General features: G+C 40.4%; 1 protein-coding gene across 1 annotated transcript; it reads left to right on the plus strand.

Annotated features, from left to right (window-relative positions):
• The first annotated feature begins 489 nt into the window (after nt 1–489).
• FERMT1 (FERM domain containing kindlin 1) lies at nt 490–21,402 on the plus strand. Its single transcript, XM_069850184.1, has 15 exons — nt 490–557; nt 3,873–4,045; nt 5,291–5,524; nt 7,016–7,162; nt 7,751–7,964; nt 9,002–9,104; nt 10,634–10,741; nt 11,631–11,762; nt 11,909–11,958; nt 14,548–14,672; nt 15,969–16,075; nt 16,814–17,035; nt 17,690–17,814; nt 19,736–19,877; nt 21,113–21,402. The coding sequence occupies exons 2-15, from the start codon at nt 3,895–3,897 to the stop codon at nt 21,284–21,286; spliced, it is 2,034 nt and encodes a 677-aa protein (XP_069706285.1). The 5' UTR covers nt 490–557; nt 3,873–3,894; the 3' UTR covers nt 21,287–21,402.
• The last annotated feature ends 868 nt before the right edge of the window (nt 21,403–22,270 follow it).

Raw genomic sequence — 22,270 nt, forward strand, 5'->3', positions numbered from 1 at the left:
AGGGGAGACCTCATTGCTCTCTACAACTACCTGAAAGGAGGTTGTGGAGAGGAGGATGCTGGCCTCTTCTCCCAAGTGACAGGGGACAGGACAAGAGGGAACGGCCTCAAGCTCCGCCAGGGGAGGTTCAGGCTTGACATCAGGAAAAATATTTCACAGAAAGGGTCATTGGGCACTGGAACAGGCTGCCCAAGGAGGTGGTTGTGTCACCATCCATGGAGGTGTTTAAGGCACGGGTGGATGAGGTGCTGAGGGGCATGGTTGATAGGAATGGTTGGACTCGATGATCCAGTGGGTCCTTTCCAACATAGTCATTCTATGACTCTATGAAGCAGCAGCCCCAGCAGCCGCAGCCCCGAGGCTCTCGCTGGCTCCTCGGCCGCCGGCCGCCCTGTCCCCGCCCGCCGAGCGGCCCCGCGGGGCGGAGGGAGGGCGGGCGGCCCGGGGAAGCGGGGCCGGGCCGGGCGGCCGCTCCTCCCCCTCCTTCGGCCGCTCTCAGGCGCCAGGTGGAGGCGAAGGGAGCGGCGGGAGCGACGGCGCTGCCCGCGGACCCGCGAGTGAGTGAACGCTGGGGCGCTGGGGCTGCCGCAGCCGAGCGCCCCGCCGCGCCGCCGGAGGAGGGAGGCGGGGAAACCCCCCTTGGGGTTTAAATTTATTTGGCTTTTTTTTTTTTTCTTTTTTTTAATCCTTTCCGACAGGTTGCGATCGGCCCCCGGCCCCTCCGGCGCCGCCCGCAGCAGGTGCCTCGGGGGGATGCCGGGGCGCTCCCCGGCTTAGGAAGGCGCGCTCGTACGCTTCTTTCTGCGTTTTTCCTCCCTTTACCCCTCTAGCAGATCTTCTCCTGCCCTGGTGCTTCACATCCTTCCGTGTTTCCACGCGACGTTTCAAGTTCCGGGCTGTAAAAACTTGCGGGGAGCTGGAGCCGTAGAGCGATCGCTGCTTTTTCATCGCCAAAAAAGCTGTAGAAACAAAAAAAGCTGTAGAAACAGCGAGTCGAGAGAGCGGTTTTCCGGCCCGTCTGATCTCCCTGTGGCAGCCCCGCCAGCTGCAGCCCCAGGAACCGGGGCGCCTGCCCGGGGCAGATCCGGGCTTGACCTGAGGGTTTGGAGGCGCGGAGCCTGGCCCGGCAGTCCTGCTTTTCGTACCCAACTCTTGATTGGCCTTGTCTTCTTTTTTTCGACACTTGGCTTTGTGCTGTGCGCTCTGATAGATTAACTCGTGTTTGTGTCTTCTCGTCATCAACCTAAAACCTCCTGGTTTGAAGAGGAAGCAGGGAAGAGAGCGGTTCAGGGGATGATGGAGGGCCAGGATTCCATGTGCTCGGGCCATAGTTTCCCAAGCCCTGTCAGCCAGCAGCATGAGCGAAAGAGTTTCACCCACGCCTAGGGCTGCTTTTTTTTTTCTTGTTTTCATCTGTGTCAGCACAAGCAGAATCAGACTGGGAAGCTAAACCAAATTTAAAAAGGGGAAAAGAAAAAAATCCAGATCAGCTCCCAAACGTCTTTGCTAGCAGAAGAGAGGAGACGAGGCTGCCTCTTCTCAACAGTACCAGCTCGCAGTGGACAGTCTGTAACGATGGTGGCTCATAGTGGGCTGGAGCGTAGGCACCAGCACGGTTCCTCTGCCAAATTTCATACCCATGCTCCTGAAATGAAATCACGTAGTTCCCAAACTTAGGCCACCTGTAGACTTACTTGTTATGCTGTTATTGCTGCTTAGGAGCATGGCTAGTGGCATTATGACTTTTCAAAAGCCAGGATTTTTGGTTTGCAATGAATACAGTGTGGCAATAACAACTGTTCTCTGCACATTGTACTGCCCTTGTGCTGAAAGCCTCACCTGTCCGAGACCACCTCAGAAGCTGTTTCTTCAAGAGACGCGCAGCCCTTCCCCTCCAGCAGGTCCCCACTGGTGTGGCACATGGCAGCATCGATTCAGAATCCCAGCTGTATCCCAGAGGTGGCAAAGCCATAGTGTTTTCCAGTGTTCAACACAATATCTTTATTTACCAAGGCAAACCAAACAAGCTTTTTGGATAAGTATCAACCCTTGTTGGTTTAATAACTGGTGAAAAGGTGTAGGCTGGCACATCCAAGAACATAATTAATAATAGCATTTGTTCCTCGGCATAAATTGGCCCCTTGATGTCATGTGATTATGAAGTTGCAGTTTACCAAGTTAGGGCTCTCTGTCAGTCACAGTGATTTTAGAATTTCAGGGCAGCCCCCCAGCACTGCTCTAGTGAAATTTCTTGGGTAAGGTGATTTTCCTCTTAAAGGGTGGGTTTGATCTGGACAGATTGTTTTGTTTATATTGTCATTCATTTAGGGGAGAATCAATCTAATCTTGAACAGATACACTTTCATTGCCTTTACCTTTGGAATCACTTTTCTGTATTAGCAGAATTTGGCATTACCACCATGTTTCTATTATACCATTGATATCAAAATCTAGACCTCTAGAAGGAGACCCTAGAATGAACATTCAACTGGGCTTTGCCCTGGACTAGTAATTTTTGGCACTAAAACCCCTCTTTTATTATCTAATCATATTTGTTATTATGAATTTGTTATTATAAATTGGGTAAATAGGTGAAGTTAAATTTTCACCGTTTCTAGGCATGCTATATTTAACCTTTAGCTTAATTTTGTATTAGTGTAACATAAGCTAGTCTGATCTTGTCCTGCAGTCACTCCTAGAAAATATCATTCCTTCTCTCACTCCTCTCCTGTGACAGCTGTCCCTGATTTTTCTAGGTTTAAACTAACCTCTAGGCTAAAGATTTTTAATTACTAAATACCTCTTTTTAAAAAGATCTGCAAAAGTCTTGTTAACATCATGACATCCCCTCTAGCCTTCATAAACAACTCCTAGTTATTTGTTTATGTTAGAAGCAGTCTGTGTACGGCACCTTTAACAGTCTCTGTGGCTTGGTTCCCAGGTGTATTGCTGAAAGTCTGCACTAAATGGAAGTTATCCACTTTACTGCCTAATCTTCAACTGCCAAGACTTGTTTCTTAGTGTTCGGTTTGAGAGGACACTGAATGCTAATCTGCTGTTTTCTCTCACTGGTTAAATATCACAAGTCCTTCCTGCAGCATCAGTCACCTCATACCTGCAAGCTCTTTCTACAGTAATTAGCAGAACTCTACTGATGACAACCAAAGCTTCTACTTTGAGCATCTTCTCTAGTTTGGCTTGGCATGATGACTGTTACCTGTCCTGGCAGGAGCCTGGTGGGATCTCAGACAATTCCCTCTGCTTAGACAGGATACAGCCCACACTTTTATGTGAGCAGACTGTCAGCAGATACTGCAGTTGTATGTCTGGATATTGCTGGCAGAGAGCCACTTAAGTTATTTTTCTGCCCTCACATCTACCCAAATGTGTAAAACTACTCTCTGGTTTTGATCCCAAGGGACGAACTCATCTGCTTTTTGCTACAAGTGTAAACTCTCATTTGCAGTGAAAATTACACTGTAAGTGAGCAAGTCAATGAAAATCTATTGTTCACTGGGCAGATGCCAAAACAGATCCCACCCACAACTGCAGGCTTTACGGTGCTTTTTAGCATTGTATAGTGGGAAACCTGGGTAAAACTGGGCTACCACTACCTTACTGGAGACACTTGAATTGGGGGGGGTTGTGTTGTGGAATCAGAATAAAACCAAAAAATCTCACTTGCCTATCTTGCAAGAGTAATTACCAGAGCAGAGTCTAGTTCAGAGGTAACTAGATAACATATCTGAAGTTCCAGCCAAGGCCACTGCAAAGTCTTGGCAGTATGGAGGCATTTTGAGACTGTGGAGAGATACATGTTTGAGAGCATGGAGGAAAAATATCCTTTTTGCTTGCTTGTTTTGTTTTTGCAGAGCTTACATAGACCTTTACAAAATGACTTCCTCAAATGAATATGGGTCTCACTCCTGGGAGCTCTTGGTGATAGTAGATCATCAGCATGAAGAGGTACAAAAGGAATTTTTACTGCAGGTGACAGGGGACCTACATATTGGAGGACTGATGCTGAAATTAGTAGAACAAATCAGTGAGTAAAGACCTGTTTAATTTACACAATGTTATTAAAATAATACGCGCGGCTTTCCCTCTACAGAGACTTTTGTGCATTTTGAAATGGTACTGCCTCACTTACTTCTTTGTAATGGTACACTGGGCATGAAGGAGCAGCAGACTGAGGGGTTTTATGTGGCCAGAGCTGCATTAAATGTAGTTATAACTAATATTCAACGAGTATAAAAAGCTTCCTATATTAAATAATACTTAAAGCAAGTCTGTAAGTAAGTGATTTGCATCAGCAGCTCACTTGAGACACAATTTTTTACCAAGAAAATAGGCTAGGGCTCTGCCATGCTATAGACAGGCTGAAGGTTAGCCTCTGCCTGGTGAGGCTGGTGAAGAGGAACAAGAAATGATGCAGAAAACGGAAATTACTTGATCAAGATAACACAGAAACTTTAGTTGCTACAATACATCACTGGCATCTGGGAAGTTATCTAATTTTGAAATTCCCCATCGAACTGAGAGCAGAAATACATTTCCTTATGTATGTGATTCTCATGGTGATCTAGTCAAGGTTTTGACACCTCTCAGATCATGATAACTTACTGCTCGAGAGTAATCAGACAAAAGCCACTGTTCTTCCCCTCCAAAATTCTTAATATAAGTTATGAACAAAGTCTTCAATCTGTTCTTGATTGAGCAAGCTTTACTTTATCGGCATGTCTCCAAAGTATAAAGTGCACAAACATCTTTTACTTGAGCAAAACATAGGAAAATTCATATTACTGAAATGAGACCAGGCATCTCTTGGCAAGCCTGTCTTCTGTGAGAAGTTTTCGTCCCTTGTTTTTGAACCCTTTTTTTTAACACTATAGAGATGAGCAGTTCAGTGGCGTTTCCCAGGAGATTGTGGAAGAACTTGTGTGCACGTGGATGCTCCCAAGGTTTTGTGGGAGGACTTTCAGCTTGCAATAAGTTGTGAAGTAGGTATCCTTGTTATTGGTCCATATCCCAGCACAATCTAAGCAGCATTGGACCACATGTAGCACCAGATTCAGGAAATGCACGTTCTTGCACATCTCTGCAAGATTAAGGCAGTGCCACAGTCAGCAACCAGGTATTCAGCAAATGGGGTCTAGGTCTCAGAAACTGTAGTTGCTACTTTAATGTAAATAATTACTCCTGTTTCCTGTTACCACTGTTTCCAAACCACAGCTTTTAGTATAGTATATTTTCTCCATAGTTTACCAATAACCATTTTGTATTTTCCTAGAAATATCACAAGATTGGTCAGACTATGCCTTTTGGTGGGAGCAAAAAAAGTGTTGGCTTCTGAAAACCCACTGGACACTCGATAAATGTGGGGTGCAGGCAGATGCTAAGCTGTTCTTTACTACTCAGCACAAGATGCTGCGGCTTCGCTTGCCAAGCATGAAGACTGTGAGACTGAAAGTTAGCTTCTCTTCTGTGGTTTTCAGAGCTGTCAGCGACATCTGCAAAATTCTCAGTAAGTAAAGCTAAATCCCATCTGGCAGCCAGGTTGGAGCATTTTATTAAGTTACTTTGTTTTGATTTGAAATCCTTACTTGTAGAACTGTTCAGTTCTAGGAGAAATTTGATTGAGTTGACCCAAGTTCAAAGGTCAGATTTTTTGGTTTTTAGTATCCCATGCATGTCAATGGTTCTCAGTCTTTGTGATAACTGGTGCAAACAGTGTCAGAAATGTGTCCCATGAGCTGCAGGAGCACTGGATAGTAAAGTCTTCTTGATGGTTTTGCGGGAATCCTTGTCCTCTTTGAGTAGGACTCAGTCCTGCTTATTCTATGCCATTGACTAAGAGCTTTTAGACCAGCTTTCACCACAGGCACTTTTACTGGTGTCAACTGATTTATTGCCTACTTTCACTAGCATTAATGAAATTCAACTTGGCCTATTGGTTATATGTAATTACTTCAGAAGGGGCATGTTTTAAATGTTCAAAACTTTTATATGTACACAGCTCTTCCGGGCAGTGCATACCCAACTACCCCATGAATATATGGCAGCACCAAGTCCCCGTGTTTCTGCTCTTTCCAGTAACAGAGCACTTCCAAGCAGAGAGGAGGTTTTGGAGCATGTCAGGCCTATGTGCCTGTGATTGAGTCTGCAAATAGTCTTCAGAATCCCTTAGTTTTAGGGATTCTTTAATTTAGATCTTCAAAGCTTAGACCAATAACATTCATCTTAAGGAACCGACCACCTCATATAGACCGCAATGTAGCTTTCAATTTCATCTTCTAGCATGGGGTTGTGGAATGGACGGTGTGTCTTTATTGCATTTAACAGCTCTGATAAAATGACGCCATAATTGTACAACTGACATTTGGCCAAATTAAATATTTCCACCTGCATTTTTCTTTCAGATCTTCACCCAGATTTTTCTTCCACTTATTTATTATAAGTGAATACTGTCAAAAATGTCTTTGCTTACCACAGAATAAAAGTGTTTCTCAGAAACAAAGTGTCAGGTTTGCAACTGACAGTACAAGTCTGAATCAGTAGTGCATTAGGGAATGGTCTATAGCCGAGACAGAATCTTGTATGTGAAATATAAAATTCTTAGGTGAATAATAGAAGCCATGAACTTCAATACAGTGGTTCCATTTCTGTTCTTGCTTATTCATAAGTCAGTCTTTTTATCAAGGTTATTATGCTCAAATGTGATTGTAGACCCATTAGGAAGAAAGAGTTGTTCCCTGGTGTTCTAAAATGCGGTTATGCTTGCTACAAAAGCAGCTTAAATCCTGTCAGAACTCTTTCTCACAGCCTGAAGTCTTTTGCTGCATTACTGAGTTACTGAATTTTCCACTGCCTACTGCTTTCAACCTACTAAAAATAAAATCCATGTTGCAACATATAGCTTCCTCAAATGCTATTACCAACCACGGGCTTTTTTTGGATGTAAGCTGCTAAGTTTCAAATGTTTCATCTTGCTTCACTTCCCAAATTGCCACTGTAGATATTAGACGGTCAGAAGAACTGTCTTTGATGAAGCAATCAGAAGGTACACTCAAAAAGAAAAAGAAAAAAGACAAGAACAGCAAAGAACCAGCTACAGAAGATATTTTAAACCTATGCAACTCTCCAGTGAGTTCTGGATTATCAGGTAATAAAAAAGTAATAAAATTTTGTTCTTCTGACTGAAAGTCAAAAAAAGGAAGAAATCCATTGCTACGCGATTAAAAACAGGGAGAGCAGTTTAATGTGTGACGGTGGACACAGTGACACAGTTGGCCTGAAATTAGAGGCTTCAAGAAGTTACTGAAGTCTCCAGTATATCAATATTTTTCTGTTATGTTTTAAATGTCTTCATTTCCCTAGACATGAGAAAGGCTATACCAGAAAACAAGTGATCAGTTGTGGCCCTGCACACAGAATGTGCTGTGGCTCTTTGAAAGTGTGAAACCACTCTTAAAATGTGCAGCAATTTTGCCAACCTTCAAGGAAAAGGAGAAATAAAGGCTTGAAAGTATGTTTCCTGTCTCCAACACAACTGAGATATCTCACAGAACACGGAAGGGCACTTCTGTCCCTGAGGTCACTTCCCCTATGAAAGCACAAGGCTGCTGTAAACAGCAGAGATAAGAGACTGTCTTGAAAGAAAAGGGTTAGTCTTTTATGATGGAAAGTGGTAGACTACCTAAGTCTGAAGGCAGTTTTCCCTAGAATAATACATTACTCTCTTAACTTGCAGGAAATCCAGGATTATATAGTAAAACCATGACACCCACCTACGATCCCATCAGTGGGACACCAGCTTCTTCTACAATTACTTGGTTCAGTGACAGTCCCTTGACTGAGCAGAACTGTAGCATCCTTGCCTTCAGTCATCCCAACTGCTCTCCAGAAATGCTAGCAGAGATGTACCAGCCTCGGACTTTAGCTGACAAAGCCAAACTCAATGCAGGGTAAGATGCCTCTTTTTGAGATCTCTGTTAGCCAGCTTAACATGGAAAGCATTAATCCAGCTTTAAAAAAAAAAACAAAAGCGGAGTCCAGCTTTAAAAAAAAAAAAGCAGAATTTGAATTTGAAAAGAACATCCTGATATATGGCTATATCGATAGTTAAAAACATGCTTTGATCTAGATTTTCTTTCAAAAATACTTAACTCTCTTTAGTCTCTTTTCCTTATCAATATTCTTGGTTAGGCATTTTGTTTTAACATGATGAATGGTGTAATTGTGTGGGCTCTGAACTAAATTCTGTTGTTAGATGAAGGTAAATTGAGTTTAGCACTGTGGGCACGACTAAGGGACAGTTCGGATTGCAAACTCTAAAAGCTTTAAATGGACAGTGGAAATACAGACGTGGATAAATCCAATAAAGCTCTAAGGCATTACAAATAGGTGACTTACTGAATTATGCAAACATTGGTTATTGTACACCACAGAAAAATACAGAGCACTGGGACGTTCAGTGGTTCATGCAATAGAGACCATTGTCTCTCTAGCATTTAAATATGGATTGCCATTTTTAGATCTGTGAGCATTTAACAGTGACTTTGATGTTTTCATTGGATGTCACTGGAGAACAGAAGTAGCTAGAATTATAAAACAGCAAATACTGAAATGAAAAGCGGGCATTCTGAATATTACAGGCAGACTTTTCCATGGCCTAAATGAACCTCCTATTTCTGGAGATCAAAAAGAAAGAATCTTACCTGCACAGGCCACCCCACAACTAGTTACTGCTCAGTTTCTGTATCTACTCCTGACATTTTGAATAGTGCTGGAGAAAAATAGAAAGATTGTAGCTACTGAGTTTATACAATGGAAGTTGGAAATCCATACAAACGTTCCACCTTCTTGAGTTATGTGAATTTTCCCCAGACTTGTGTGAATTAGAGCTGTTTGTTCCCACTTTCATTTCACAAGTACGTTATAGTTCTGCAGGTATGATAGTTTTTCCTGTACAGATGAATCTGTGGGTTGTTTTCTTCTGCAGCTGGCTAGATTCATCTCGATCACTTATGGAACAAGGCATTCTGGAGGACGATCAACTTCTTTTACGCTTTAAATATTACACTTTCTTTGATTTGAATCCAAAAGTAAGAGCTTTGTTTTTATTGCTATTCATTGTTCCTCTGCTTTCATGTCAAACAGTTATAGCACAAGGATACTAAATTTTAGCTAGGATTTGTCAAAGTCCCCTCAGAGATCAAATTCTACTTCTTCCCCTCAAAGGCTGCACTTTTCCCCTCTGGACACTGTTCCTCATCTGAAATAAGATCTTAACTATAAAGATAAGATCTGAAGAACACCAGAAACAGTATCCTGATTTCCAAAGAGGCTGGTTTACGCTCTGCCTCTTTCTAACAAGAAAAATTAAAGGGAAAACTAAACGAACAGTATCCTAAATGATTTAAGGGTATAAGTCCTATTTTTGATAATGGATTTTAAAATAACAGTTATGTTACACTGCCCTTCACTGTATATTTTCAGAATTTTTGGGCTGAAGCCCTCAGAAGCACTCAGGCATTTAAATCACATTTGTTTCAATGTAACTGGGTCATTAAATACCTTTAGAAACTTCAGGGGAAGTGTTTTAAGTCCCATTTGAAAACATGACTTCATCTTCAAAAATTACATAAATGTTTTTCTCAAGTTGCCTCTCATTTGCCTTTATTTCCACTAGAAGTCAGTCATGGTGGTTGCGTTAAGCCAGTGTTTTTAAGGCTTTGGTGATACATTTAGTGAAATTAAAGCAAGATCATTGACCAGTGTAAATCAAAAAGTTTAAATGTGAATTTTAGACGATTTGGCCTTCACACTCTTGTTTTATGTAAATTCTGTAAAACCCTTTCATTTCAGATAAAAGAAGGGCACTTTCTTGTTCATGGTGGCATGTTTTAGGGTGAAATGCCATCCCCACTAACATTCAAGTACATGTCTCAACGTCAGCAGCCCAAACATTTCCCTTCTTTGCCCCAGCCAGCCACGGAGCCATAGGATGAAATTACCCAAAACCAGCTTCAGGCAACTTAACAGCTCACCGCTTCTGGGAGAGCTCACGCTCCAAGGCTTACCCTCCCATCACCTCTCTTTCACTAGCTCTGGGGCTTGAATATTTCTGTGAGTCCCTTCAGCTTATTAACCAAGTAGATAATAAGAAACAACCACTATCCAGAAAATGGACAGTGAATTAACACAGTTCACAGCAGGATCTTACAAATGTCAAGCCAGTGCAAAGATAGAGTGAGAACCGAAAGAGCCAAGAGCAGAAGAGAGGAAGTGAAGAATAAAGAGTTTCTGGCTTTTTGGCAGCAGCAAGCTGTTGAATGTCACATTAATATCAGCCGTGTCGTGTTATTTTCACTCTCATAGTATGGTTCACATATCGGTTAAGCCAGTACAAGGCACACTGACACAAAAGGGGATGTCTTAACCTTTCCTTCTGCTTCAGACAGGGATTCCTGATTAGTTTTCTGTTGAATCATCAAGCCACTGTGACCCTACACACAGTCACACAAAGTAGTACAGAAGAAGGATGCAAACATACAGCAGGGCAGAGGTGGGAGGAGGAAGGAAACAACCTTGATGGTCATTAATGACTAATGTTGTTCTTTTTTTGCTACAGTATGATGCAGTGCGAATAAACCAAATATATGAACAAGCCCGTTGGGCCATCCTGTTAGAAGAAATTGACTGCACAGAGGAAGAAATGCTGATCTTCGCTGCACTACAGGCATGTACTTGACACAAGTTGCAAAACCTGTTTCCTCGAGAGGCAGGCACAAGCCAGGACAAGACTAGGATAGAACCCAGGCCAATAGCTCTGCTTGGATTGGGGGTCTGCTATTTGAGTGAGAAACAATAAGCAGTATCCATCAACCAAGCCAACTAAATCCAGTAGCAGCACACCATTATTCAAACTGACACATACAACTATGGAACCGTTTACTAACAGTATCTAAAACAAACCATTCCCAGGATGTAACTTTGATACCAGCCTATTCTAAAAGGGATTATTACAACGTGTTTCTTCCCGTACCAGCTACCACTCTTTCACATCATCTTCCTGGCCATTTCCCTAAGATATAAATACATACCTTCACAACAGACCAAAAAGGCTAGTTACACAATGTAAAGACAGGGACGCTACGGAGTGCTTACGAATGTAACATTACCTAGCATGGCTTAGTCCCTGGCTCTAGGTAATAAGGCACAAATGTTTGTTTATTAATAATGAATTCCTTCCTTTTAAAAGTAAACAGAGCTGCCAAAAATTCACGGTCTGCCACTGCGGAAGACCACAGAACCTTGCTGCCAAGTTTCTATCTGGTATGGACAGTACAGTACTAGGGATGGAAATGTTAGCACTGAGTCAGCGTCATAGAACAGGGACGATTAGACAGATACAAACACTGTCAATTAAAACAGGAAGCTACTATCAGTAATTGCACTGGAGATCTGCTGGACTTAACTATTTCCTTGTGAAAAAAACAAACATGGTTCTGTGCTGTAGAACTTTACACACTTGTCCAAGACCGAGATCAAACAGGCTATTTTCATATGCTGTGACCACGTGTTGCTAATTGGTATGTTGACTATTCAGCATTGATGTTTTATTTTAGTATCAAATAAGCAAGTTATCACTATCATCAGAGGCACAAGATTTCACCTGTGAATCGGAAGCAGATGAAGTAGAAGCTGCACTTTCTAATCTGGAAGTAACACTGGAAGGTGGAAATTCGAGTAACATTTTGGTATGTCCTTTCAGATCCCAGAATTTCTTTCACTGTGTCAAGTGCATTAAACCTGATGAGCCTAACCAGTTCCTGATTTTATGACAGAATTAACAGACAATTGCAAAGTGCATTGTACTAAAATTATTCCTAATTATTCCTGATAGGAGGACATCACAGACATCCCGAAACTTGCTGATAATCTCAGGCTAGTTAGGTGAGTTATTAAAATTAATAATAAAATATACCAAACAAAAAGTTTAACCATACAAGAGCACTCTTGACTTTTTCTTTCTAATCTAACAGTCGATCCTACGGTTATAAATTAACAAATACACCAATAGGTCTAACTAGCATAATATCTTCCTCTTCAAACGTTTCTCTTCTTGCTTCTGAGCAAGATTCCCCACAAATCTTTCTTTCTTTTGGGGTGCTAAGGTAGCTGTATATCTGCTTATTAAAAGACCAGGCTTTTTATATTTCTTAGTGCTCTTCAATCATCATCTCTAAACAAGAGAGTCTGCAATTTTGTTTTCAATCACATTTTACTGGCTTTCGCCAATGAAAAACTAGAAAAAACTTTCAGCTCTCCTTGAGAATTTATGAAAGCAACCTTGGGGATTTATTTGGGTTTTTTTTAAACAAAAGAAACTAACAAATTACCCCTTTTGAACCAAATATAGAGTCTGTTTTTATTAATATCATAGCATCACTAAGGTTAGACACGACCTCAACGATAATCCAGTCCAACCGTCAAATATCAAAACGAATTTCTGTGATCCCACTGTAATAATCTTCATTTATGGGTTATTTAAAGGACTGTTGTGACCTCAGATCTGTAATGCCTTTTATCACAGAACAGGCTTTGTGTTTTAGAAAGATAAAGATTTCTATTGCACAAATATTTATCAGATTTATTTTGTTGATAAATAATATTTGTAGTCTGTGAACTGAAAAGTTCACCTGAGAATTTAACTGCTCTTAACTGTTAAGAATTCTTAATTATTAATTTCCAATTAGGAATTTTATTTGGCATTCAAATTACTAAGGTGGCTTAAGATGAAAGGGAATTGAAGCCTTCTAAGTTCTGTCAGTTATTCGCCTCTAACAATGGATTATTTATTTTTTCTCAGCAGTAGAGCAGTTTCCTTTTAAAAGCATTCAGCGTTTATTTTTCATCATGAAAAATTTCCTCTATACATGATAAATCACTTACTAAACCTTAGACATTGTAGAAACTAGGTAACTTGTAAAACATTTTTTTAAAGGAACAACAGCATTTTGTTACTGTAATTATTTGCTTAACTGTAAACCTAACTGCAAAGCTTTGCATGTCATGCTGCTGATTCTATTCATGTAGTGAACTTCTATTAACATTTATTCACAGCATGCACCACATTAGCACACTAGTAAACACTACTTCCACGTGGGTGATAATAAAGTGGAGAATTATATTATTTTTAAAAAACACCTTTAAAAAAAGTTTTCAGCAACTTTTGGGGTATAGAAAAATAAATTTTTTTTTAGTCTAAAAAGATTTACAGTCCCTTATTTTTGAAGATTTTTTTTTGTCCCTGCATTGGAAAATTAGAAGCCAAAACATTTGGCAGTTTTAAAAATCCAAGTTATTTTTTTTAATTTAAATATTAAAATCTCCATTTTCTAGAAAGGATTCTAAACTAGGATTTCTGAAAATACTCTGGAGAATGCAAGAGGGGAATAATAAATCACTGGTTTACAGCTAGCTGTATAATCTTTGTACCATCATCTTAGATTAAAAGGAAATTAGTAAATAGCCAGTGGTTGTGGGGTAATTCTTTTTTTTAATCTAGCTACACTGATTACCTTTGTAGCCAGCTGTGAAGTATTGCTCTACAAAAAAAACAAACCAAAAAAACTCTGCTTTTGTCTCCTGAAATATATTGAATCTAGGATTTCCTTCCCACATCCTTTGTCACTTTGTTAGGTTATTCTTAGTAGAATTAATTATGATCTTTTACTGAAGAGAGGTACGACTGGCACAACAACCATGTTTGACCGTTAGTATCTATCAGTTAATTCTCAATTCCAAAGTAGATATTGTTAAATTTATTCCCTGAAAGAAATCAGTTTGCAGTAGCATCATATTGAAATTAAGTTAAGTAATTAAAATGGGGATTATATCCATCTGTCTAGATGTGTGAGGAGCTGGAATAGCAGTGCCATAGTGGAAGAAGATGGTTTAAACCGTTATCTTTTCGTGGAGGGCTGTAGAACTTCCATAAACTTAATGAAGGAACAGAACTTTGCTTTGTTAGATGCTATTCAGATAAAGCCAAAAAGATGGTCTCTGCTCCCTTAGAATTTAGCGACTACAAGTCCTTTTCATGGGTGCACATCTTCTAGATAAGGAGCTATGAAAAACTGAAGCTAATTCTAGTCTGTATGAACAAATTAGTGGATTACATTAATGTTACCGAGTTCATGTAAAAAACAGAATTAGCTTTTGTTAGAAGGGAATGGCTTTGATTAGGAAGGGAAGGAGAAAAAAAAAGTAAGAAAACACACAGAAGAGAAAGAAAAAAAACTGAGAGAAATCATAGATGGAATTCAGCTAGAAGCTGGGGTAAAAACATATCCATAACCTGCATAACTTGGATGCCATGTTGGTTCCAGGCATTTGCCACCCCCATCATTGACACAAGTATGAGTAACCCAACCGAGGCCACGTATGACCTCAGAGCAATTTGAGATCCACAGTAATATTTGTGACTTAGCAATTTGTACATCTCAACATAAACAAATGTGATTTTTTTTTTCTTTTTAGGCCCAAGAAGCTGTCACTCAAAGCTATCAAGCCATATTGGTTTGTCTTTAAAGACACCTCAATATCATATTTTAAAAACCAGGAATCTGCACAAGGAGAACCTATTGAGAAAATAAACCTAAAAGGTAGGAATTTTCTTTTCCTTTCTTTCTTTTCTATTGCATTTGTGAACTGCATGAATCAAGGAATTGCTGTAAGACTTAGGAAGGCAAGCACAGCAGTATTTAGTCTTGGAACTTCTTCAGTTACTAATCCTCCTAAGCAGGCAGACGCATCTGCAGAAGACGCCCGCAAAAATAGGATTCACTAGCTTAGCCCAAACCAACGTTATCTGGACCTGGCTTGTAAAATGCCACATACAGCTGATTTCACTTAAAGATGAGTCAGGAAGAGAATGCGATCTGTGTGACACTTCTGTTTCCAAATAGTTTTACTCTATATTAAATGGGAGTACTCACCTCTGTCCTTGGCAAATGCACGTTGGTATGGGAGGATTATGGATGATGGACTGGACAGGAATGCCAGCTTGCACCTATGTACTGCTGTGCAGGGACAGCTCCAAGACCTTCTCTGGACCTTATTTGTTTTGTGCATGGGGATTTCCATAGCTGCAACCAGCTTTAGGAGGAGAAACCTCAGGTATACGCATGGCAGACACCAGCACCATATACAGCCTCCATATACATCTGCTCCTGCAGGGACATCATTTGTTCAGCATCAGGGAACCAGTGATGCCCAGGATTCATCCCAGAAGAAACCTTTGAAATAAAAAGAAGACTGACCCCTGTGAACAAATGGCTCTGCATATCCTCAGTAGGTCAGATAAATGCATGGTAAAACTAGCCAGGGTGACTGGAACTTCACGAGTAGCCCACAGCCTTGGTGTCCCTTGACACAAAGGGAAACTGTAGGCACCCTCTACTCCAGCTGAATCCAGGAGGCCTGTACTAGCACCATCAACACAAAATACCAGGTTTCCAGAGTTCTCTGGGCTCCCCGAACTGGCTAGCTCTGTTGTAGATGTCACCCACATCCCACTGTCAGTACTAAGTTGCTTCTGAAAATATAGTCGACTTTCAAGATGATTAGGCTAACATTTCCAAAAGTGCCTATTTCATCAGCTCCTCTCCATATTAAGGGTTAAGCATTTCCTAAGATCAGGGTGAGGTTTTAAGAGCACATGGATCCTTTCTTTTCCACATTGACTAGCATGCTTTTTTAGCTCAGAGCATTCAACACCTTGGTAAGCCAGACCAGGCAGTGAACTAGAACAGAAAGGTAGATCAGGCCTAAGCTTAGAAAGCCTTGGCCCTCGATCTCAAAAGAAAAACAACTGTTAAATACTGTTTTTAAGTATTAAAAAGTATTTAATGACGTAGTCATTTAATACATCTGTTCTTTCCTGATTCTCTGTGAACTAGGATGTGAAATTGTACCAGATGTAAATGTTGCAGCAAAGAAGTTTGGAATCAAATTACTAATTCCTGTTGCCGATGGCATGAATGAAGTATATTTAAGATGTGAAAACGTGAGTAATATGAGAAAGTTTGCATTCCAGATGTATTAGCAGATTGTCTGGAAGACCCATTGTTTTGTTCTGTAATTTGTATAGAAAAATACGGATGCTGCAGAGAATTTATTATCTTCATGTTTAGTAAAATTTATGAATGATGCGATATTTTAACAAATAGTTTATGGTCGAGGGAACAAAAGGACTGTAATTCTATGTTTATCATGAGTTTCCAAGCAAAGCTGCTGAAAAGAAAAGAAGAGCATACTATCAAAAAAAGTAAATAAAAATATTACACTATTTTGCTTTAGTGTTTTCAGAGGACTGTGGTTTTGGTTGTGTTCTGTTTGTTCTTTTTCCTTAACTAGAATTCTCATTCAGATGACTGTAACATGATGAGGACCTTACATTTGTTTTCAGTTTAAATTTGTTTAATTTGTATTGCAGTGTATAAACTCAAATTGTGTAAAATGCTCATTAGGTGGAAAATAGTCATGCAATTTCATTTCCAAGAGAATCTATTCAAAAGTACTGTATTTCCTTGAAAATTTAAAGCCTGACTGTTCTGCAAATGCAGTCTTGTAGGTGGAACTAGCCCAGTCAGGGAACAGCAACAGTACTTTGGTAAATATACAACCACACAAATTAAATAGAGTAACTCCGGAGTGTTTCTATCACACAGTGAAAGATGTGTGAGCAGTTGCAATCCTCATAAATGGTTTAACCAGAAATATCTAACAATTGTCTTCATTGCAGGAGAATCAATATGCTCAGTGGATGGCTGCTTGCATTTTGGCCTCAAAAGGCAAAACAATGGCCGATAGCTCTTATCATCCTGAGGTGCACAAGATCCTTTCATTTCTAAAGATGAAGAACTGGACCATGTCTCCCCAGACTGTCTCTGATCCAGAAAGCACAGACATGAAACCAGAATGCTTCATCTCACCACGTTATACCAAAAAATACAAGTCCAAGCAGGTATCCTGAGCATGGCTTGATGGGTGGTTCCAATTGTTACTTGGGGTGAAGCTGGACAAAAGCAGCATTTGGGAACCATATGGTAGAATCATCTTGCAATACTCATATGTCCCTTTGATATTTAGCAAGAGTCTTCTTCCTTAAAATGAACACACAGATAGGTCTCTTGGTGCTTCTTCCAAGTACTCCTACATCCACGCTGCCTTCTAAGTCACTCATCATTTTTAATGCTGTCCCTGAAAGTCTCTTCAGAGTAAGAAAGGAAGTTTTTTTAAGGAAGGGAAGTTTCTGTCTGCATCTTAAATAACAGTGTCTGCCTGCCTTCTTGGCCTCGGTGCTTCTACTTCTGCTCCACCTAATACTTTGTCTGCTGCTTTTGCTGCAAAAGTGTTCAGCCTACCCACCCCCAGGACACCGTCTCCAGAGCTGTGTGCTGGAGCTACTGCAGCACAAACCTAGACACAGAGCTTCCTGCACTGTTCTGTGCGTGTAGTTTAGGGTCTGTCCCCAAGCAGTCTCCGCGATACATTTGTAAGAATGGCGACCACTATGTGTGAACATGGCATCAGAGTTAATCATGCTTGATTTAGTGAAAGTAAGGATATTTTTGTTCTCCAGTTAACTGAAATCTTTCTTTCTTCCTGTGTTTCCCAGTTGGTTGCTCGTATTCTGGAAGCCCACCAAAATGTATCCCAGATGACTCTAGTGGAGGCCAAACTGCGTTTTATTCAGGCATGGCAGTCCCTCCCCGAATTTGGCTTATCCTACTACATTGTAAGGTAATCACACACATACAGTGATGCCAAGCTGCTATAACACGTTCATGGTTGGTGATTTGCAGGATGTTCTTTGACTCCCTGTTCTGCTTGGTGATTTGCTCTTTCCTCCCTGCCCCCAGACTTCTTTAATTCTAGTAACTTGCATACTACTGTTTTTTATAATAGCAGTAATACTCAGGAGCCCCATTCCTGGAGGAAGACTCTCCCTTATGTCTGCCTTTATATAGCCCTGTCGAGTTTAGCCTGAACCAACTTATCACTAGGATTAAACTTTAATTGACGTAAACTCACTAAAATGTAAAAAATGCATGTCTTGTTGGTGTTCTCAGGTTTGCAGTTCACTCCCAACTCCTGCTCATCGGATTGATTAGATTTTGTGATCAGATTATTTATTTTTTTTGGACAAGATTTTATGATGAAATGCTTTTTGCTGAGCATAATTTCTTGTAGCATTTCACTAAGGAAAGAGCAAACACAATCCCTGTTCTAGGTGAATCTGGAAGAGCAATCAGCACAAGAAAGGTCCAGTTGTATTCACAGCAGTTTCCCTGGACACTTACCTTGAAAAGACCTGCAGTCTTTTCTCAACAAACCACCAAAAAACTGAAAAGTACAGACACAAGCATACTTGGGAGAGTCACCTTCCTTAGTTTGTACTTAACACCTCTACCAGGGCCTTTTGGGAGTCTATCTGTGGTGTAAGTTGAACCAGCTGGGAACCATTCTCTCACACAGAGGCCAGCTGGCACAGAAGAGCCCACATCTGTCCTATTAAACCTTCTGACTTCCCAAACCCAGTAGCCTCATGTGAACTACCAGATCGTGTTGGTCCTTGGATGTTCCAGCTCTTGAGCCGTACCTGGAAGTCATTTGCACGAGTGCTGCTTGGTTGTAGCCAGCACTCTGCCGGTGACTCTTTTAGCAATGGAACAGAACACACAAGTTCAGTGCCCAGGAATGTTCCCAGTCACTATTTAATCTACTAACATAGATATAGGTGTTTTGTCCTATCTGTCTGACCAATTCTGTTAAATAACCAAACAAACTCAACACCTGAACTGCATTTTGGTGCATAAGCAAAACACCTTGTGGTGAGTTTCTAACAAACTGATGGGCAGTATCTCAGCGGGGGCATTAAGTAAGGCACAAAATTGTAGCCCAGGTCACATTCTTCCCCTAAAGGCCAGATTCATCTAAGGAGAGAGGGTTCAGAAGCAGGATAAAAAATATTGAATATATTAACAGGAGTTAGATGAGATTTCTTCCACCTTTCAGCATAAAGGTAGAGAGGAAGGAAGTTTCTTTACCACAGTAATCGTTTCCTAGTGATTTCCAGCTCAGAAATTTCTGTCCCACAAAAGTTCTGATACTTTTGTGTTAATTTTTCATGTCTAATCAGAAGAAAGTTGAAACGTTAACTCAATATTTTTTGTGATTATACTCATAAACATGCATATATTACTAACAGAGTTGTCTCAATAAGGTAATGGTGATAGACCATATAAAATATTAAATATATTTTTATATGTTTGTATAATTTAGGTGAATATAACTAGAAGAACACGTTTCAGCATTAGTAAATTGAAGCAAGGAAAATTATTGTTGAGACCTCTCCAGTAAAAATATAATCAAATTCATGCATTTTGGTAGAACAGTATTTTTTCACAGAAAACAATGGATTGGAAAGGTTTCAGCCAGATCTACCTGCCTGATTCTTTTACAACCTATACCGTTGTTCACCAGCCTATATCTTTATCACAAGTACTGTTCCAAAGAAGGGTCCAAGCTCTTCTCAGTCCCAGGCTACTGTAACTTTTCCCATGTTTTTTACACTTTTAGAGGAGGGAAGGTGAAATGTTTCTCTAGACAGAAACCATAGCAAATCAGATCCGCTTAAAGGTTTGGTTGTGGTTTTTTTCAGGTTTAAAGGCAGCAAGAAGGATGATGTGCTTGGGGTGTCCTATAACAGGCTGATACGAATAGACATAGCCACAGGAGATCCTATCACAACATGGAGGTTCTCCAACATGAAGCAGTGGAATGTGAACTGGGAAATACGCCAGGTAAACCTGGAACAGCTCTCTGCACTCAGTCATTACATTTCAGACACTGGAGGATGCTTTCAAAAATATTTTTAAACTTCAGAGTAGAAGATTATGAATGTGTTGTGACATGTCATTAAATAAGCCATCTAAAGTTTTTCCTAATGGAACCTATAGTCAAAAGTCAGAAAGTGAAAGGTCTCCAGCTTCCTACCAAGCTTATTCTTTATAAGTTGCCCTTGATTTTGATGGGATGAAATACAGAGAAACAAAAGTAAATTACAACCCATTATGTTTATTACTTTGTCAGTAAAAATCTCATTTTAGCTCTCTGTATAGCCTACCTCATGCATCATCCTCTACATTGTGGTGATCAGTCTCTTTTACAAGTTGAGGATAGAGGAATATGGTTTGTCTTTCAAAAATTTGCAAGGCCAGGGTGCAAGCTTCTCTGTGTCAGTATGTGGTCGTAAGAAAGAAGCTCTATGGCGTGGTTTACACTGGGGTGCTCCTAACCCTGATGAAGGCTGCTCAGAGGGGCGGCTGTTGCACTGCAAGTCTACTGGAGAGTTTGGGTTTGAAGGCTTGAAGCCAGCTCTGTAAATTGTAGATTTCTGGGATGGAATAGTGTGACCTGATGTAAATTCAAGCGTCCTGGAAACTGTTCCTGTTTACACAGTTTTGCACATCTAGCTGTTGCAGCCAGAAGAGATCAGATACAATCCCTAATACTATCCTGCAGTATTCTCTGTGCCAGAGCCTGTAATCCAGGGTAAAACTGTTTGGTTTGCTTTAGATCCCTCCCAATAAAAGACAGAATTCACAGTTAGCAATTAACCCCAGTTTGATGGGGTTTAGCACTAGGCCCCAGAATTAGATTTAAGGTCAGCAGGTAACAATGAACAGTATTTAATATTGCTGGTTAAGGGTACAAAGCTTCAGGAATGCCATTCCTGCTCTTCTCAGTGTTCCCTATATACACCATTGGAAAATCTAGTTAAAAGCATGTTTTTGTTGCCTGCCTGAACAAGCAACAAGATTTTGACCACAAGGGGGCCCTGCCATAGCAGAAAATTCAGAAACAAGCAGCCAGACACTCAACATCCAGTAAACCCAGAAATCTTTAGAGCTCCTGGTTAGCAGAATCAGATACTGTAGTATTACAGTTTCTGTGGTGCAGCTGTGCTCTCACCCTTGCTTTTTTTTCCCACATGCAGCTTAACCCTGTCCCTGATTTTGCCATTCTTTTTCTTTAGGTTGCAATTGAGTTTGATCAGAATGTATCTATCGCTTTCACGTGTCTGAGCGCAGACTGCAAAATCATCCATGAATACATTGGGGGCTACATCTTTTTGTCAACCCGCTCCAAAGACCAGAATGAAACACTGGATGAAGATCTGTTCCATAAATTAACTGGAGGTCAGGAATGAGGTGAAGTAAACTCTTCCTCTCCGCCTGCTTCTCCCTCACAGATAAGAGGATCAGAGATCAAACAAAAATTTCTCTGATTGTTAATTGCTGGCTAATAAATTTGTTGTACATGTCACTCCATCTTGTAATACAACTGGACTATTTTCAGGTTTTGTTAAATACTGAAACCAAAGTCACTGGATGCGGTATGGCAACTCCATCATCAACACTGGGAAAATTAAATTGTCTTTGTTTCCCTTTTGTACAGCTAGAAGTTTTTAAATAAGCAGCGCTACCAAATGGGCGTTTTTTAATCTAATATTTTTAATTGCAACAATCTGCTTAAGCACCCAGAACAAGTATCTTGAGGACATTGTACAGCAAATTTTCTTCTCTGTTACAGCTGTGCAACTCCCACTGCTGAAGTGGCCATTGTTAAAAAGGCAGCATTTAACAGCACTAAAGCTGAATAAATACATATTTTAAAGCTACGTTACTTGTCTAACACTTGCACTGGGAACAGAAAACATTCCATCAGTGTTTCAGAGTCCTGCAGACTGAGCTATCACAACCCAAGTAGCAATTACACAGTTGTTCAAAAATGTAGCACCCGTGTCTACCTTCATCCACTGAAGTGGTTCCCTTAAAGCCAGAGGAGCTACCAGGGACCTAAAACAAAACATTCATCTTGGCAAAACTGGATTCAAAACATTGCTCTTTTGAGGAACTTTGTTGATTTACAAGTAGAAAAAAAATGCTCCAGGTACTATTTAAAATTATTTGCTTGTTAGAAAGGCCTTGGTGTAGAGCTTTCTGATTTCTGTCACTGTTACTGTGTTTCACCATGGCATCTAACTCTAAACTAAACTTTTTCATAAATTGAGTAAGGAGGTTAAATGCCTGTAGAAATTATCTTACTCATCTATGTAAAGCAGAATACAAAGAGATTACTCGGTGATAGCGAGCCTGAGGAATCAGAGCTGTAGCCGCCACTTCTGCCTACT

This window comes from Phaenicophaeus curvirostris, chromosome 2 (genome assembly GCF_032191515.1).
Source record: "Phaenicophaeus curvirostris isolate KB17595 chromosome 2, BPBGC_Pcur_1.0, whole genome shotgun sequence".
NCBI classification, from domain to species: Eukaryota; Metazoa; Chordata; class Aves; order Cuculiformes; family Cuculidae; genus Phaenicophaeus; species Phaenicophaeus curvirostris.

Bases quoted from the DNA above. Each gene is read 5' to 3' on its own strand.
- FERMT1 (XM_069850184.1), top strand. From the start codon at position 3,895: ATGACTTCCTCAAATGAATATGGGTCTCACTCCTGGGAGCTCTTGGTG. The intron at 9,105-10,633 runs GTAAGAGCTTTG...TTTTTGCTACAG, and splicing joins TCTTTGATTTGAATCCAAAA to TATGATGCAGTGCGAATAAA. The intron at 17,815-19,735 runs GTAATCACACAC...GGTTTTTTTCAG, and splicing joins TTATCCTACTACATTGTAAG to GTTTAAAGGCAGCAAGAAGG.